The following is a 19,871-nucleotide window of genomic DNA, read 5'->3' on the forward strand; positions in this document are numbered from 1 at the left end:
CACTATGCTCTACTAAAGGGTTCATGCATATACACACAGCTATGCAAAAATTGTAAAATTATAAAAGTAATGGGAGAAATGAGAGAAGGCTTGAGTAAATGGAAAACCATATCAGGGTTTCTGATTTTGAAGATTCAAAATCAGACGTATTAAATATGTCAATTCTCCAAATTAATCTGTAACTTTATCCCATCTAAATCAGAATCCCAGTTTTTTTAAAAATGTGGAATCTTGACAAAAACTTTTCATATGCTGATTTTTTTTCATATGCTGATTTTTAAGAGGGTAGCCAGGAATATTTCTTTTAAAGAAGAGTAGTAAATGAGATTGCCAGCCAGAAGTTAAAACTTTAATAATTAAAACAATATAAATAAATAAATAAAAACAGCTGAGGAGTAAACCATCAATAGAAAAAATGACAGATCTAGAAAGTTGATATATTTATACACATATGAGAATTTAGCTTATGGGAGTATGTAATTTAAAGTCAGAAGGGTAAATCAATAAATAACTCACTAAACTATATAAGAAAAATATTAAATTATAAACCTATGTTATGCCATACACACATAATCCCAGAGATTCTAAACATAAAGGATGACATGATTAAAACAGAAGAAGACATACTTGAATCTTTGGAATGGAGGTGGCCTTTCTAACCATGACCCTAAAAGCAGAAACAGTAAGAAAGAGAATGATAAATTTGGCTACATAAAAATGAAAAACAAAAATTGAAAAATTACTCTCCCATTTTCTTCCTACTCACTGATTTTAAATAACATAAAAAAACTCGTTTGTTAAAGGTGTGTGGCACTGGTGTTTTTAACTGGATAATACAGACTTCAACCTAATGTTGCCTAAGATATTTTATCAGAATGGGAGGGTTTGTTTTTCCTTCTGCCTAAATGAACAATAAATATCATGTATGGGGATGAGTCACATCCTGAAGTGCTCTTATTCCTGGTGGCCAATAAATCTCTCATGATTCTCAAACTGAAAGAATATGTTCTTAACAGACATTTACTCATTCATTCAGAACATATTCAATAACTACTCAGACCAAGGTAAAGTGCTAGAATATATGGGGGGAACCAAACTCAGAAGCCATAGGTAGTGTAGTAGAAAGAGCACTTAACTGGAGACATAACTCTTGGGCTAGAGCTTAGAACAATTTTGCTCTTTCGTAGGTCTCTTGATCTCTCTGAGCCTCAGTTCCCTTATCTTTTGTAAAGTATAATCACACCTTGGAGAATTGCTATGCAGATTAGAATCAAACAAACATTTATTGAGCTCCTACTCTTTGCCAGGTTCTTAGCATGTATAAAAGAGTTTTTGTAAAATTCTACACAAAAGTATGTTATTATTACATAACAAGTTCCCTGCTCTAAAGGAGGGCAAAAAGCATACATATGATTAATAATAACAAAGTCTGAAAGTGAGGAAAGCTCCACCAGGGGGATAAAAGGAAAGAAGGAAGGAAGGAAGGGGGAAAGAAGGGGTAAAGGAAGGAAGGAAGGAAGGAAGGAAGGAGGGAGGGAGGGAGGGAAGGAAGGAAGGGAAGAAGGAAGAAGGAGGGAGGGAGGGAGGAAGGAAGAGGGGAGGAGGAAGGAGGGAGGAAGAAGGAAGAAGGAAGGAAGGAAGGAAGGGAGGATCAGAGAAGATTAGAGAATTCATCTGGGAAGTTTGAGCTGGGCTTGAAAGGTGGGTGTGTATTTGGACCTTTAGAGTTGCATGAGAAGGATAACATAGACAGAGGGTATGATACAAATGAGAGCAAATAGAAGAAAAGAAAGCAAAGAGAATATGAAGAAAACAACAGCACTTTAACAAGAGTGTGGGGTAGATGAAGGTCAGCAGTAACTGGAAAAAGTCTGGAGCCAGATCACAAAGAATCCTGAAGGCCCAACTAAGGAGCTTAGACTTGATTCCTTAGGGAATGAAGAGTTCAGTAAAATGTATGACTTTGGTATAAGACTGCCATGGATTTGAAACCTGGCTCTGCACTTCCTAGCCATATAGTTTTGACGCCACCTAACCTCTCTAAGCCTGTTTCTCTTCTATATGATGGAGATACTACTAACTTGGGTCAAGTTCCAAGCACAGCACCTTGTAAATAGAAGATGCTTGATATGGCATAGTTATTATGTATAAGCATTGGCTGACTGCTGAAGGACTCTGATGAAAATAGTGGACATAATCTAAATTCTACAGCACTATGCAGACTACATTAGAGGCTTAGGAGAACAGTTAGGAGAAAATTACAGCAGTCTAGGAGTCCTAGGGGATACAGAAAAGTTAAAAAGTAGAAGGATCAAAATAAGTTTTAGAGAATATTTTAGGATAGAATATAATTAAGCAGACTTTGGACACAGTGAAAATACAGTACAGCAGAGAGAATGACAATGTACACGAGAGGAAACAAGCTATGAACTAAAGTCTGGAGGAGGTGAGTGGGGATGAGATAAAGAATCGAAGAGAAGGGACTTCCCTGGTGGCACAGTGGTTAAGAATCTGCCTGCCAATGCAGGGGACACAGGTTCGATCCCTGGTCTGGGCAGATCTCACATTCTGTGGAGCAACTAAGCTGGTGTGCCACAACTACTGAGCCTGTGCTCTAGAGCCTGTGAACCATAACTACTGAGCCCACATGCCATAACTACTGAAGCCCACGCACCTAGAGCCCGTTCTCCGCAATAAGAGAAGCCACCACAATGAGAAGCCTGCGCACTGCAATGAAAAGTAGCCCCTGCTCACCACAAGTAGAGAAAGCCCGCGCAGAGCAACGAAGACCCAACACAGCCAAAAATAAATAAAATTAAAAGAAAAAGACTTGTGCTGAACTGTCTCATTCTAATAAAAAAATATTCATCAAAAAATTTTTTAGGGCTTCCCTGGTGGCGCAGTAGTTGAGAGTCCACCTGCGGATGCAGGGGACATGGGTTCGTGCCCTGGTCCGGGAGGATCCCACATGCCGTGGAGCGGCTGGACCCGTGAGCCATGGTCGCTGAGCCTGCGCGTCCGGAGCCTGTGCTCTGCAACGGGAGAGGCCACAACAGTGAGAGGCCCGCGTACCACAAAAAAAAAAAAAAAAAAATTTAAAAATTAATAATATAAATAAATAAGAATCCAAGGGGAATAGTACTCTTTGCCTGATTTCTTATCTGTTTTTATTCTGTGATAATGTATTTTTGTAGGTGGCATAATTTGGGGAATAAGGTAGGGCATAAGTATTGAACGAAAATAGTCTTGAAAAGAAAGAGAAATACTTATCCATAGAAAGAAGACAGTAAGAAAATGCCAAATGAGGATACATAGACATTTTGAGACAAAAAGAGAAAAGTGAAGGAACACAACTTCTCATTCAAGAAGAATGTGAAGCCATCTGCAAGGAATGCGGTAGGTTTTATATATAAGACTAGAAAAGTGTGGAAATAGTTTAGTCTTTAGTTAGTTAATATCAGGATTTCTCAACCTTGGCACTATTGATGTTTTGGGCTGGATAATTCAATCTTTTTTAGGGAAGATGTGGGGTTTTCCTCTCCTTTTTAGAATGTTTAGCAGCATCCTGGACTCTACCTATTAGATGGCAGTGGCAGCCTTTCCCCCAGCTGCAACAACCAAAAATGTCTGCAGACATACTTACATGCCCCCTGGGAGACAAAAATACCTCCATTTGAGAACCACTCGTCTAGGTGTTGTTGGAATATGATAAGGGGCCTAAAGATACAGACATTGTCTTGTTTGAAGCTGTTTCTCACATCTAGGACATTGTTGGCACATACTGACTCTCCAAATAGATAGACAGATAGATAGATAGATAGGTAGATAGATAGGAAGAAAATGAAGGAAAATAATGATTGATAATTGGCATTGAAGGACTAGATGAAGTTGCATAGCATATATTTGTAGTGGAACCAATGAGACTGATTTTACGGTTAATATTTTCTCCCAAAATTATGGAGGTTCCAGGTCCAGAAGAGGTGAGAGAAACCAGAAAGCTAGAAGTCAAAAGAGGAAAGTATTGGGGCTTCCCTGGTGGCGCAGTGGTTGAGAGTCCACCTGCCGATGCAGGGGACACGGGTTCGTGCCCCGGTCCGGGAAGATCCCATATGCCGCGGAGCAGCTGGGCCCATGAGCCACGGCCGCTGAGCCTGCGCCTCCGCAGCCTGTGCTCCACGACGGGAGAGGCCACAACAGTGAGAGGCCCGCGTACCGCAAAAAAAAAAAAAAAGAAAAAAAAAAAGAGGAAAGTATTTAAAGGAGAAGTGTTAGTTGTTTTTGCTTCCAGCTATTTTTCTTTTTGTTCTTTTTTTTCCTGTAAAAGACAATACAAGTTGTTTAACTTCCTATTAACTTTGTACATACTGAGCACATAGTAGTTGTTAAAAAATTATTTGTTAAATTAATTTATATTCTAAAGTACAAGATTGGGTCTAAATTCAAAATATGAAGTGGTCTGAAAGGGAAGTTGAGAAATAGGATAGAGATAGGTTAAAAAGTAGACCTTAATTACATCCTTTGTTACTAAAAAACAAAACAAAACCTAGTTGAAATAAATAATAGAAAAATTGAATATTTGTTAGTTCTGGATGGTGGGAATATCTATGAAATATCAAATAAATAGAAAAATAAGGAAAAATAAAATAAAATAGAATAAAATATGAAGTGGTGAGAATTGCTGTTTACAATTCAAATCTTTTGATTTATGGGAAAAGCACTCCCTCAGTTTTTCATATAATTATTTTTCCTGCATTTGGAAATGTAGCTATTAATGTAATATCCTCTTCCCAAATTTAGTTTAATCTCCTCCATTTAAAAAATATAAAGCATAAATACAATCAAGGATGCCTCAAACAATATTAAGACTTCTTTTGGAGAGAAAAACAGAAGTAATAGTTTTCCCACCTTTTATAAGTATGATATTGGCTACCTTAGATATTTGTGACATTTGTTATAACTAATTATAGTTTGAATTTGCAAATTTAGACCTTAGGAAGTTATTTATTTTATGTTGGTTCATTTTTCATTAGGTACATAGTAGTACTGTTACTGCTTTTGTGGTTCAAACAGCTAGATTTCCTATAGTTGTGGTTAATCTGGTGAAATATCTAAATGAGTTACCTAATCAATTATTCTTCTGTATCTCTACAACTTACTTGTTAAAATAATACAACATTTTCTCCTTTTTATACTCCCATAACTCTCATGACATTAATTTTCTGAGGGAATAACTAGTTATTTATGTGAACGTCTTCTTTTCCCTGACACAGTGACATAGTAGAATCATCTGCTCTCCCCCAACTAGCATGGTTCCTCCATATAATATATGCTTAAAAATAATTGATGGAGGGCTTCCCTGGTGGCGCAGTGGTTGAGAGTCTGCCTGCGGATGCAGGGGACACGGGTTCGTGCCCTGGTCCGGGAAGATCCCACATGCCGCGGAGCGGCTAGGTCCGTGAGCCACGGCCGCTGAGCCTGCACGTCCAGAGCCTGTGCTCCACAACGGGAGAGGCCACAATAGTGAGAGGCCCACGTACTGCAAAAAATAAAATAATAAAAAAAATTAAAAAATAAAAATAATTGATGGATAAATCAGTGACTGAACAATTACACCTCACTGGTTGAAGTCAGAAGACTTGTGTTCTAGACCCACCTATGTAATTTTGGGCAAATCGCTTAACCTCACTGGACCATGAAGTACTGTAACTGAGCAGGACCTTATGGGGCCTTCCCAGGACAGACTTCTCCTCCATATCCTCTGCTTTAACTCCTCTCTGAAGTACCTACATAACAGTATCTGATGCATATTTCCTGAGTTGTTTTACAGATGGTAAAACCACCACCAAATGGAAGAAATGAACTACTTGATGATCATAAGCACGTAGCCCCCAGACCTACTGGCGCCTAAGGATTGATAATGTTGGCCCCTGTCACACGCCCTGTTACCTCACTATCAACCAGTCAGAGAATTGTGCATGAGCTGATCACATACCCTGGGATGTCCCTCCCTCACCTTGCCTTTTAAAATGCCTTGCTGAAACCCATTGGGGGAGTTCTGGCTTTTTGGAGCACTAGCTGTCTTGAACTCCTTCCTTGGTGCCCTGCAGTAAATGCTGCACCTTCCTTTACCACAACCTGGTGTCAGTAGATTGGCTTTACTGCATAAGGGTGAGTGGACCCAAGTTTGGTTTGATAACAATATGAAAGGTGTTAGGGTAAATGTTACCCAGGGAAGTGTTAAAGTGTAGAGCTGGCTTTTTCATTTTTCCTAAGGAAATGGACACTCAAGCATAACTGTTTATTCCAGCCTGTGTTTTCTTTGGTGGGTACAGAGTCAAATATAAGCATGGATAAAGTTTTCATCCTGGCCAGAAACTTCACTTATGTGAATTTTCAATGCGTGTGAAAGATCTGATAAACATGTGAGGTATGAGATGGCTCATAATTAGAAAAATGTTGAGGGGTTGGACATGTGGAACAGAGAAAAGTGATAGTGTTTATAGAGACAAATGTTGCAAAAATAAGCTACAATAACATTTGGCTTCTTCATGTAAAAAAAAAGTAAACTCCATGAATATGAAATGTTAGGTTTCTCTTCTATACTTGAGAAAATTTCTTTACATGCTGATGCTACCACAGCTCTTTTCTAGCACTATTATCTAGGTTAATTAGATTAAATATGTTGTGCTAAAATGTTTGCTCTCAATCTATTTATGTGAAATAGTCCCTTACTGGTCAAAAGATAGTATGTGAGGCTACACCCATAAATTAGCAAACAAGACAATAAGCTACTTATGCAACATATTTGTGCAATATTATTTCATTTTATATATCCAGATTTTCTCCATTATCAGTTTCAGACTAATCTGCAATTCTGTTTCAAGATGATTATCTGCCATATTCATGCCATGTTCCCTTTGGCTGATGTGTGTGTGTGTGTGTGTGTGTGTGTGTAGTATTTCATACACATTAGTGCTCTTGCAAAAACATCAAAAACCTAAAAATACCAAAAAAATTTTTTTTGATAGCTATTATTTCAAAGTGACCTAGTGCCAGATTTTAAGTAAATTAAATATTCATTTCAGAGCTTATTCTAGATAAAGCATTGTGCTAGTTACAAAGTATATAATTAAGACATGGTCCATGGTCTACCATCTCAGGAAGACTGCAGTCTAGTGGGGGAAGCAGACACAAACAAAACAATTACAATGCAAAGCATGAAAATTTCCCAAAGTGGGATGTTGACAAAAACTCTAAGAGTGCTGAAAAGGTAACAACTAATTCTAAAAGTATCAGTGGGAGGAGGAAACATTTGAACTGAACCTTATAGAATAAATAGGGTTTCAACATGTGATCAGAAAACAAAATAAAACAGCAGGAACAAAGACTTGGAAGTGGGAGGACCTGGGAGATGTTCAGAGAATGGTTAGTGGTTCAGGGTTCCAAAGTAAATAGGGTTGAGTGAGTAGTTGTTCCTTGGTAAGGATTTCAGATTTTATCCTGTATGTGAGAGAAAGATGAAAGAATGTGCAGCAGAATGATATTCTCAGTTAGTTGTTTTAGAAATATCATCCTGGCAGCAGTGTATAGAATTGTCTGAAGAGATGAAAAACCACCTCAGACGAGGATTTGTGAGCTTCCTAAAGGTAAAGATTTGTTTTCCTTATTTTTGCATCGTCAGTGCTTCGTATTGTGCCTGGCACAAAGTATGTTCTCAAAAACATTGAACATTATTACTATGGCCTCGACAGCACAGCATGTGAATATAACAATGAAGCTTAACATCATCACAGGAGATTTCCCCAAATGTGTGGAATTAATCTGGATAGAAAGGGAGCTTTCCCCCTTCTTTTATGGCTCCTCAACTTAGTTATATTCAAGTGTATCTAAACATTTATTTCCACCTAGATTCAAAATAATAATGGTGAATTAAAACTTATGGGGAAAAGTAATTGTACTAAGATTCTCTTTAAATGCATAATTTTAGAAATTATGCAGAAACATTACTGAGAAAAAATATAGATGATTTAGATATGATAAAATTCACTGTAGATATATAAAGAAAACTTTTAGAAATTTCCAAAGACAAGCAAAGAGAAAATATTCGCAAAACATACAGCAGACCAAGAACAAATATTCCTTTTAAAGAGTGTATGGCCTAGCTAAAAGCATGGATTCTGAACCAGACTGTCTGGGTTTGCAATTCTGTCTCATACTTTCTAGCTTAACACTACTTAAATTAGATACTTAAGTTCTCAATGTCCCAGTTTTCTTATCTGTAAACTGGGGTTTGTAATATGGTATCTAGTTTACAAAGAGTGGCAAAGTGTTTATAATAGTGTTTGTCACATAGTAAATGCTCAATAAAAGTTAGCTGTTTTTAAATTATTATTCTTAATGTGGCAGACACTTACTATGTATGTCCCCCAGATCTGTTCTCTCCTTACTATTTTAGTAATAGAATCTCCAAGTTGTAACTATGCACATGACTGTGCAGAATAAAACCTGAATCTTCTAATCTTTATTACAGAGAGGACTGACCATGTGACTAGGGCCTGGCCAATGAGAGGTAAGCAGAAGTGTCATGTGGAAGCTTACGGGAACCTTCCTTAAGAGACAGCTAGATACAGCTTCTTAAGGAACCTTCCTTAAGATACAGCTAGATACCAGATTCTCAAAATTAAATAGAATGAAATTGATCAGGGTCAGTCAGAATGTAGAGCAATAGAGCAAACGTTGAGCAATAAAGCAAATGTAGAGCAAACGTTGCTGGTGGGAATGTAAACTGGTATAATCATTTTGGAAAACAATTTGGCATTCTTGAGTTAAATGTAAAAATATGCACATTTCTCAATAATCAAGAAATTCATTCCGAAATTTATATTCTAGAGAATGGTATATGTGTACTAAGATACATGTACAAGGATATTGACAGCAGCATTATTTGTAATTGCCCAAAACTAATAATCCAAAGATCCATCAATAACAGAATGGATAAACAAGTTGACGTATATTTATACGAAGGGAGTAATTCAACAATGAAATTGAATTAACATATATACGTACAACAACATCCACTGAATGGAAGAAGCAAGAACCAAACTAACACAAACAGTAGGATTAAAAAATATGCGAAACTATATCATTTATAAATGCATACTTGGGTGAAACTTTAAAGAAAAGCAAGGCAATGATTATCATAAAGTCAGGATTATAGTAATCTCTAGATCTAGGAAGAGACTTCCTCTAGGGAGAGTTATGATTAGAAAAGGAAACGGAGAGCTCCTGAAATTCTTGTAATGCTGTTTCTGAGTAGAGTTTGCATGGATGTTTCTTTAAAATAATTTTTAAACTATACATTGTCTTATGGACTTTTCTACATGCACATTGTATTTCACAATTTTAATTACAGATTATATAAAGGAACATTGTGCTCTTGGTCTCTCCTCTTTTTCATTCCTTCCTCCATCCTGATGCCTGAAATATAGATACTGTCACCTGAGACCATGAAAACAAGGATCACAACCTAGGAATATCAGAGTAATGAGCTGGAAGGTAAGTCCCTGAGGACTTTGTGAGGACAGCTGCCATATCAGTTTTGAAGCTTTTACCTCTATGCTTCATTTACACGAAAGAGAAATAAATTTTATATTATTTTGGAATATTCTGTTTTTTACACAGCCAAACTTGATATTAACTAATATACCTATACTCAAGATCTTCAAAAAGACAACCTACTCAATAGAAAAATTGCCTGATCTCACTCACACATACACACACACACACACACACACACACACGTATCAGATCAGCAAAAATATTTAAAGAGCAATATATTCATTTCTGTTGAGTATTCAGGAAAATGGTTCCTCTCAGGCACTGTTAACATAAAATGCATAAATTTGGGGGAGGTAAATTGGTAATAGCTATTAAATCTGAAATGGTCTCACTTATGTGAGTCAGCAAAACAACAAAATATATACCATAGAAATAACAGCAATAATATTCAAGACCATATGTCCAAGAATTCTTACTGCGGTATTATTTTCAAGGTAAAAAGCTGGAAACAATCTGTTAAAATCCATCAGTAGTAGAAAGTTTGGATAAATTATGGCACATCCTTACTATGAAATATGTGGCTGTTTAAAAATGAGTTAAATCTGTATGTCTTGATCTGGAAGGTTGTTCAGAATGTATTGTTTAGTGAGGGAAATAAGTAACCCATTTTTATATAATTGGCCAAACTATTTTGTGCATGCATACCTGTATAAATTTGTATGAACATGCAGTAAAGTGTGAAAAGATACACCCCAGATTGTTAACATCATCTACCTGGGAGTTGGGGTGGTAACAGAGATTACTTTTTCTGTATCCATCTTGGGATGGTTTTATTGGTTAGGATGAGTATAACTACTTCGTGTTACTTTTGTAATTTTTGCAAAATTATATTAAAATTGGTTTAAAAAAAGGTATACATCCAAGAACACAGAATAATTAATGTACTTCAATGCCAGATGAACACCTTTACAACTGATTCTTGCTAAACATAAAATCCGTATCGCTGTAGCAAACTGCACAAACCTCTACAACGTAGAATGAAGTAGGTAACTTACTGTGGTTTAACCACTGAGTTTCATAATTAGTATTTCGTTAATAATTAACTTGAAAGAAACCCATGTGTTAGTAAAATAAATAAGTCTATGTTACTTCTTGCAATCCTCTGGGAAGGAATCAAAGGCCAAGCTATGTCAGGAAGGCAGGATTAGGAAACGGAAAGAAAGGGACAAGTCTCCTTCCTTCTCAGGTGGATCTAGGGACTCCTAAATGAGTCTGCCGGTGAAAGGGCGGCTGTGATCAAGGTATACAATTTGCATTTCCCCAGTCTAACTCGTTCTTTTCCTGCCCCTCCTCGAAGGTTCTTCTGCTAAGGCATGACCATCACCTAGCCAGACATGTCTGGAGTCACGTTTGCCTCCTCCCTTTTGCTTTCCTTTGCCCCTGAATCTGGCTGCTAAATCCTCTCATCTGCCCTCCGGCTCGCCTCTGCCCTTGTCCTCATCTGGTCCCTCCGCGTTCGGCGCAGCCACACCAAAGAATTTCAGACTCCTGTGGCCGTCGCGACTTTTCACACTGGCTCCTCCGAGCTTCCCGCCACCATCCCCACGGTCACTGTCCCTCTTGTGCCGCGAAGGTTTGCTCACCTGTGAGAATCTCGGCGCTGACTACATCACGTGCTTGGGCCGTCTCCTGCCTGGGCGTCCCAGGACGTGGGCTACCGCAGACGGAAGTGCCCTCATCCCGAGGGGCGGGGCAAGACGGCGTGGCGGGGCGACGCCAGGCCCGGCTGGCCAATGAAAGCACTGAGCGCACGGTCAGAGGTCACGTGTCCAGTGGGCGGGAATTTTCTCCTGGGAAGAGCGGGAGGACGCGATTTCACCTCTGGTGAAAACTCTGAGAGGCTGGAGAGAGGAGGGAGGTAAGGTGTTCTCGAGCTGAGGGGAAGAAAAGGTCGGGCTGGGGCTAGAGTATGGCGGCTCCGAAATCTCTAGAAAACAGATTTGTGAGGCCCGGCTGATGTGGTTCTGTGGGGACAAGACCCCAGAACCAGCGCCCACCTAACCTAATTGGGCAAGAATAGAGGGTGTGAAGGGAACAGAAAGGCCAATAGGATTTCTAGCCACTATTAGGTTGTATAGATTAAACAACCTGAGAATATCCGTGAACCTTACCGCCTCTGCGATTTGACAATGGTGAAAGTGTGGGTTTTGTGCAAGGAAGTGAGGAAGGGAAGAAATCTCCCGATGCCTGAGGCTGGTGGAAGGAGATGGGAAGCCTGCAATCCACCCTCACCTCTGTGTGATCTTAAGTACTCTTGGGAATAATATTCCATTTTATATTTGTACGCTGTAAATAGATACAATTTTTATTGTATCTATTCTGTCTCAATAAAGCTGGGTGGAAAAAACTAACTTCTCTAGCATTGTGCATAAGAGCCTGACCTAATGATTTGTATGCATTTCTATTCTGACCCAACAGAGTCCTGTCAGGAGGTAGCACAGGAGCAATAAAATTTTTAGGAATATGTAAGGAAAACTATTTCAGGAATTGCTGCAATTCAGAAGTTGATTATTTTAAGATACCTTCTCTCTAACCATGATTTTGCTTGGTTTCCCCCTTGTCTTGGATTTTAGAAGTAAGGCCAGTTTCTCTCTCTTCATGTCCACCCACGCTATGAGATGGATTCAAATATCTATAATGCAATGAAATACAGTTGACAGATGAAAGAAATTTTATGAATGTATATGATGTCCGGTATCTTATTTAAGTACTATACATTTAGCATGAATTTAAATGATTAACTTCAATACAACAGTAATTATTGTTTAATGAAGTTGATGAGAGTGATGAATCCAAAGCTGATAGAATATTAGGCTTCACAAGAAAGGAAAATTTAAGATAAACGCTGACAATAAACTGAATGGATATACTAGGTAGAGGTGGTTGATTTTTAACTTTTTCTACTATCGGGCACATTCAAATAATTTTTCCTGAAAGTGCAATATCAAGAAGTAGAAATTCTAGAATCAATATTTGCTTCAAAGATCAGTGATACTCTGTATGGAAAAGGTATGGAAGTACAATGATTGGAAATATTTCCAGAGAAGTAATCACCAGTTAGAAGATGCTTATGTTGGCATTAAGAGTGAAAGAGGGCACCAACACTATGTGTTCCCCACACTTGTTGATATCACAGAATCTAACAACATTAAAAAGTTTTCACATAACTTATTGGGTTTGTTTTCATTGGAATGCTTATTATAATATCCAAAATGTCTTCTGATTCATTAGTGAAATAAAATAATTGTGCTCTATATTAAGAGGTTTGCACTTAGATTTTTAACCCAGTAATTGAGTAGTTAAGAATGTTCACTTGACGATAACTGAAAATAGGAATAGATTCATAGCCAATTAACGTAAATGAGATCTTCAGTTCTTCTGGAGAGCAGTTTTACTATTTGGAAATAGGTAAACCTCAAACAGATTTTAAATGATAATGAAACTAAGCAAGACCATTTGGATTAAAATGTGTATTTCATTCACTGAAAGCTTACTGACAAACTACTACTGTATGGAAACTTCTAGTTTATATCTGAATTCCCAAAAACATTTTAAATGATTGATCAAAATGCTAAGAACTTTCTGATAAACTGGACTGTGTCCTAGAGTAAATATTCTAAGCTGTAATTCCTCTGATTCTCACGTAAATGAGAACCATTTTGGACTCATTCAGCATTCAAAATTTATTGAGACAATCTGGGACTAGCAGATGCAAACTATTATATATAGGATGGATAAACAACAAGGTCCTATCGTATAGCACAGGGAGCTATATTCAGTATCCTGTGATAAACCATAATGGAAAAGAAAAAAAATTTACTTCATTAGGTGAATTTGTTGATTTACTAATAATGACCCAATGACCTAAAAATAATATACTATAGTTGCTTTATTCCAAATGAGCTAGTAGGGAATTCTAACTCAGGCTTTTTATTTTCTAAGAGAGTGGAATTTTCCAAATCCTACTCCACTGAGCACAGTTTTGCCCTTTTTCAAGATCACTTAGGAAATACAGTTATCCTGAGAAAATCACTATCAGTCTTGTGAACCCCAGCCTCTTTTGCAACAAAATGATCACATTAAATATATTGCAATCCACCAGCTAGGAGTTGTATGGATAAAATAGTATGAAAAATATATGAACAATTTTATACCAATATATATTATTTTCATATTAGATTTAAATCACAGTAATAAATGTTATTTTCATAGTTAAATTTTTATCATTCAGAGCCTTTTTTAAAATGAATGAACCAATGGTTTGTGATTAAGAATGGTTTTCTGCTCCTGGCTTTGCTGTTTTACCAACATTTACTTTTAATTTTTATATTTCCGGACGTTGTAATTTGTACTGCTTCCAAAGAAAGAAGACATGTTTCCAGCATTCAAATATTGCGCAATAGACTATTCATATGAGGTAGAGTATTACTGGATCACTACCTGTTTACTAAAAATTATGATATAAAAATGTTATCTACATTCACTATATGATTATGATTATTTTTCAGTAGTCCTTAGAGTAATCCTTAGTCTAATTACTTTGAAATTCATTTAAAATTACTTTCCACTTTTAATATACCTTAAAAATGCTACTTTGGGAAGGAAATTATTGACAATTTAACATGAATTTGAAGCTGTCAGCAGGAAAAAAATATAGAAACTCTTGACAAGTTTGGACTGCTTTTATGAATGATCTTGAGCGATCTTGAGAGGAGTGGGGAAAAAGCAATCCCAGTTATCTTTATGATAAAATGACAGTAACAATATGTATTGGCCACTTACTATGGGCCAGATACTTCGCTCTTTTGATGGATTATATCATTTGATCACTTGCTCTTTTGATGGATTATGTCATTTTGATGATCATAACTACTCCATGAGGAAGATACTATTATCTTATCAGATTTTACAGTTTTACAGGTTAGAAAAATGGTGTCTAGAGAAGTTAAATAGCTTGTACAAAGCTGAAATTCAAACCAGGCACATCGTTAAGAAACTAATTAAGGACTTCCCTGGCAGTCTAGTGGTTAAGACTCTGCGCACCCAATACAGGGGACATGGGTTCGATCCTGGTGGGGGAACTAAGATATCGCATGTCACGCAGCAAAAAAAAAAAGAAAGAAAGAAAAAAGAAACTAATTAGAATAGTTGTCACACAACAGTTCATAGTTCTTATGATCTTAATTAACAAGTTAAATTTTGGTTTTCTTTATAACCTTGACCCCCATCAATCAGGAAAAAAATTGCTCCACTATAACTAAAACTGTGTTATATTTTATAGGAAATAAAAAAGGTATATAGGTATCTTCAGGTTTTCTTATTCCCTCATAACCGAGGAAGACAAATGTATCATTATAACACATATATGGTAGGGAATCAGAGGTCATCGTTACACAAATATTTATGAATGTATTATCCACTTGCAAAATTAGTCTATACTCAAACATCCTCACACTTTCATCCTCACCAATGGTATCTTAGTTTCTTGCTGGTATCTTAGTTTCTTGCCATGATACAATACAGATATACTAATCAATGGCAAATCTTGCAAAAGATACTGGGTTTTGTAAAGTTCGTGAAAACTGTGTTGAAGAACCACTCAAATAACAGGTAAAGTTATTATCAGACGAAGATTTTACAAAATTAGACCAGATTACAGACAAGAGAAAGAGAATGGTTTGAATATCAAAGGAGTCAGAGATGCCTTGGGAAAATTTGATTAAATCTTCAAATATTTTCTAGAAATATTTATGATCAAAGGTGAAGTAATGACTAGTATCATGCATATCGTCATATAACACGGTTTTGAGGGAAATTATGACAAAAAATCAGTTATAAATATAAGCTAACTATGAACAAAATTTCATTAAATATAAATTTTAATTTTTATAACTTTATTTCATTTTTTAGACAAAGTTCTAATCAAGCTTTTCTTTCCTTTTTACTATGAATCTTTGGTCCTCATTTTATATAAATTACTTTAACTGAGCTTTTCTTTGTACCATTTATTCTTAGATAATGAAGACCTCTTATTTAATATGTTATTATACCTTCAGCAAACATAAAACTCTTGGGAAGTAATGCAAGAAACTATTATTTGTCCAAATACGTAGAATAATGAATTCTGTGGGAAGTTGAGAGTCACTGAGGGACGGCTTCATAGAGGAAATATTGCTTAAGATGAGCCTTGAAAGATGAATAGAATTTTGATAGCTAGAGAAGAGTATCAGGGCATTTTTCAGAGGCACAGTGTAGACCACAGTGTTGATGAGGAAGTGACCACTAAATGTTAACGGGGTAGTAATTGATCTATTTAAAGACTACAGTTAGTATTAAAGAGTAATGGGAAATAAAGCAGGAAACTAAAGGCAGACCCAAGTATAGAGAATTTTGATTTATAAGCTTACTTAACTGATTTAACATCCTTTTAAGGTTTAATTATTAGATTTTTTAAAAAATTAGTAACATATTTGCTGGATGTCACAAGTGAAACTGTGCAAAGATGTAGAAAACAAAAGTTAAGATAGCCATATTATACTGTTAAGTGAAAAACAGCACATTGCTAAATGGTATATAAATGATGTGATCCCATTTTTTTTGTCACACACACACACACACACACACACACACACACACACACATATTTTAGCCTAATCTAGAAAAGAAAGTATCTAGGAAAATACACCAAACTATTACTGATATGACTAGGGACCTTGACTTTCTCAGTTATGTGGTTCTGTGTTAGATATTTTATAGTAAGCATGTATTACCTTTAAATAAAAATAATATAAATTTGAGAGAATTTTAGTATTCTGAATATTGACAGATAAGTATTTTAAACCCACTATATATTAAAAGATTTTATAATCTTACTTTCTTACATAGAATGTAGTTAGAAAGAAGTTTTGCAGAGATGCTTTATTGCTTCGAATCCCTTCATGTTTATATCAAGATGAAAATTATCCTGCAAGAATTACTGATAATAAATTTAGGAAGCCATGGACAAGAGGTATGTTTTATTTTTATTTTTTAAAAATTTATTTTTAAAAGTGTTTCAGAGTTTAGCATAATAAATTATTAAGAAAATGCAGTGATTTTCTCATTATATAAAAGTGTATTCATATCAGAATTCCAAGAAGTTTACAAATTAATATTTTTATGACAGAATTTAGGTGACAAAGTAAGGAATTGGAAAGTTTATACTAGATATGAATAGAATAAATAAAAGATATGTAGGTGATGAAGTCTTAAAATATTTTAACATTGTAACATTTGTTGTACTATAATAGGATCTTGTTCAACTGTAGGAAGGCTACTTTAAGTTGTAATAATACACTGAATATAAAACTATTTTTAAATGTATATGTACAAAATACCATCTTTTGCTTTTATCATGTCATAGACTTAAGAAAGACTAGCCTCCCTGGAGGATACAAGTCAGTTAACGACATTTATTTACCCTGTATTCTGTATAGGCACCGTTACAGGTGCTAAGAACACAGTTATGAATAAGTCATAGAAATAGTCCCTGCCTTCACTGGGTTTTCAGACAGGTAAGGAGGATACAACAATAAAACCATTAAACATGTAAACTAATATTTGGTATTGATAAATGTATAGAGAAGATACATAGTGTAATGTTACATGAAATTTCAGGAGTAGGGAATGCTATTTCCTAAGATGGTTAGGGTAGGACTACAATGAAGAGGTGGACATTTGAGTTGAGATCTGAGTAATAAGACGGCAGCAGCCATAAAAAGATATAGGGGAGAAGCCTTTCAAGCAAATGCAAAGTTCCTGACTCAGGAGTAAACTTGATGTGTGTAAGGACCAGAAAATTAGGCCATCGTGACTACTTAATGAAAAAGGGGAGATCTGACAAGTAGGCAGATTCTGAAAGATATGAGGCTTTGAAGGCCATAAGATGGAGTTTGTTTGTTTGTTTTTTTATATTATGGCTGATATGGTAAGTCATTGGACAGTTTTAAGAAAAAGTGGCATAACCTGATTTTTGCATTAGAAAAACCATTCTTGTTGTTTGGAGGTTGGAAGGGGTAGGGATTGGGAGGCAAGGGTAGAGGCGAGAAAATCAATCAGGAAGCTACTGTATGGTTCAGAATCTAGACTACTAGGTGAATCTATACTCTACATAAAAGATGGTACCTTAAACTAGGCTTATAGTAATAAAGATGTGAGAAGTGGTTGAGATTGGGATAATTTTAGAGGTCCAGCCAACAGTGAGAGGGTTAAAAAAAAAAATAGAAGAATAAAGAGTTTCTTCTAGGTTTTTGACCTGAGCAACTGGTGGATGGCAGTGCTATTTCCTAAGATGGGGAAAGGCTTGTGGGGAAGCCTATTCGTGGCTGGAGTCAATAGCTCTGCTTTGGCCAGGTTAAAATGCCTATTAGGCATCTAAGTGGAGACATCAAGAGGCAATTGGTTATATTAATCTTGAGCACAGCTGGAGTTTCAAATTGGGGTCATTGATATGTAGACGCACATTAATTTGTAGAACTGTATGAAGTCACTGAGAGCATGAGTATAGATAGAGCAGAGAACCTAGGACAAAGCGGTAGAACACTCCAGCCATTAAAAGGCTGATATAGAAGGTGAAACCAGCTAAGAAGACAAGTGAGGTAGAAAAACCAGAAGAGTGTGGTGTTGTAGAAGTCTAAAGAAGAAAGTGTTTCAAGAAGGAAGAAGTGGTCAAAAGCATTGGTCCCTGTTAAAGTGTCAAGTAAGATGAGAATTGTGTGTTGACCATTAGCTTAATTAAATGTAGATCATTGATGACCTTGGTAAGAGCAGTTCCACTGGAATATTGTGTATGAAAGCCTGATCAGAGTATGTTGAGAAGAGAATGGGAAGTGGGATGTGAGATGGTAGTTATAAACAACTCTTTTGAAGAATTTTGCTATGACGGTAAATAGAAAAATAGAGGTGCATTAGCTGAAGGGAGAAATGGGGTAAAGAGTTTTTTTTTTAGATGTGCGAATTAAAAAAATATATGTGTGATAAGGAAAGAGACTATAAAATGTTTGTCTGCCAATGGAAATAATCTTGGTAAAAAGAAAGAAAATGATGATGCAGGAAATAAAAAGGATAACTTAGTAAAAGAGGATAATATCAAGAGCACAATGGGAGGAGTTGGTATTAGAAGCCAGGATGGTTCTTCCACTATGAAACGATAGGAAGGCAGGGTTTGTAGGTACTTATGGTAGTGAGATGTTAGAATTGGTGGTAGAAGATGAGGTCGTTCTTTTCTATTTATACTAACTTTTTGTGTGGAGGCAAGGACATAGAGAGTGGGTAGGGGGATGAGTATCAAAAATTTGAGGTGGGGGGAGTGTCAAATAGTTGTCCTGAAGAATGAGAAAGTCAGTTTTATTAAGAAGGATATTAAGATGAATTACCATTATCATCTGTCAGTGTTGGATGCCCATTTAAAAGTTATGGTCAAAATCTCAAGTGAGCTTATTCAGAATGGCTGGGGTTTTTTTTTCCCAAATAATTTTCAGCTGTTCTAGTGTACATATACAAAGTGAAGAGTAGGGGGTTTCCTAAGTTGGTATAAGGGAAAGAGAGGCAAGGGAATTAAGAGTCTTTGTGAGGGAGTGATTGTGAGACTGGCCATGGAACCTAAGCTGTATGAGAAAGGAAGTGAGGACATGAGGGAGGATGAATATATTGTAAAAATGGAAGGGTCAGTGGATTGAAGGTCTCAGTCAGGTTGGAAATAAAGTAAAGAGTAGCTTTCATCAAATGCTTCTCTAAAACTATAGAAGGAAAAAAATGAGTTAATTATTTTTCCTAATTCTTTTCCTTTTCTTCTTTTTAAAAATAATAATAACAATAACACCAAAATTTATTAGGCATTTACACCATGTCAGGCACCATTCTAAGCAATTTACATGTCTTATCACATTTAATCTTTACAACACTATGAAAAGGCCATTATTGTTCCTAATTTGTAGATAAGTAAACTGAGGTAGAAAGAGGTTAAGAGATTTACCCAAGATCATGCAGTTAATAAAGTAGCAGTATAAGTATCTAGGCAGGGTGATTCCAGAACCTGTATTCTTAACCACTAAACTTTTATATTTTCAGTGAGGCACAGACTCAGATGTTCAGTTATTTGTTCAAGGTAACAAGAATAGTAAGAGCTAACTCTTAGGTAGAATACAGGTCCTTTGCCTCTTCACTCAGTTGCTGCTTCTGACACTAGCATATGACGTGGTTCCTCTCCTCAAGGA

The 19,871-nt window shown here is 36.3% G+C and overlaps 1 protein-coding gene across 1 annotated transcript in view; it reads left to right on the plus strand.

Moving 5' to 3' along the window:
• Positions 1-13,990: 13,990 nt before the first annotated feature.
• Positions 13,991-19,871, plus strand: part of SHOC1 (shortage in chiasmata 1) — a 91,932-nt gene continuing 86,051 nt past the window's right edge. Inside the window, exons 1-2 of the mRNA XM_030859016.2 lie at positions 13,991-14,035; positions 16,504-16,627. Of these exons, the coding sequence (XP_030714876.2) occupies positions 13,991-14,035; positions 16,504-16,627 (169 nt within the window). The remainder of the gene's footprint in view (positions 14,036-16,503; positions 16,628-19,871) is intronic.

This window comes from Globicephala melas, chromosome 6 (assembly GCF_963455315.2).
Source record: "Globicephala melas chromosome 6, mGloMel1.2, whole genome shotgun sequence".
Classification (NCBI taxonomy): Eukaryota; Metazoa; Chordata; class Mammalia; order Artiodactyla; family Delphinidae; genus Globicephala; species Globicephala melas.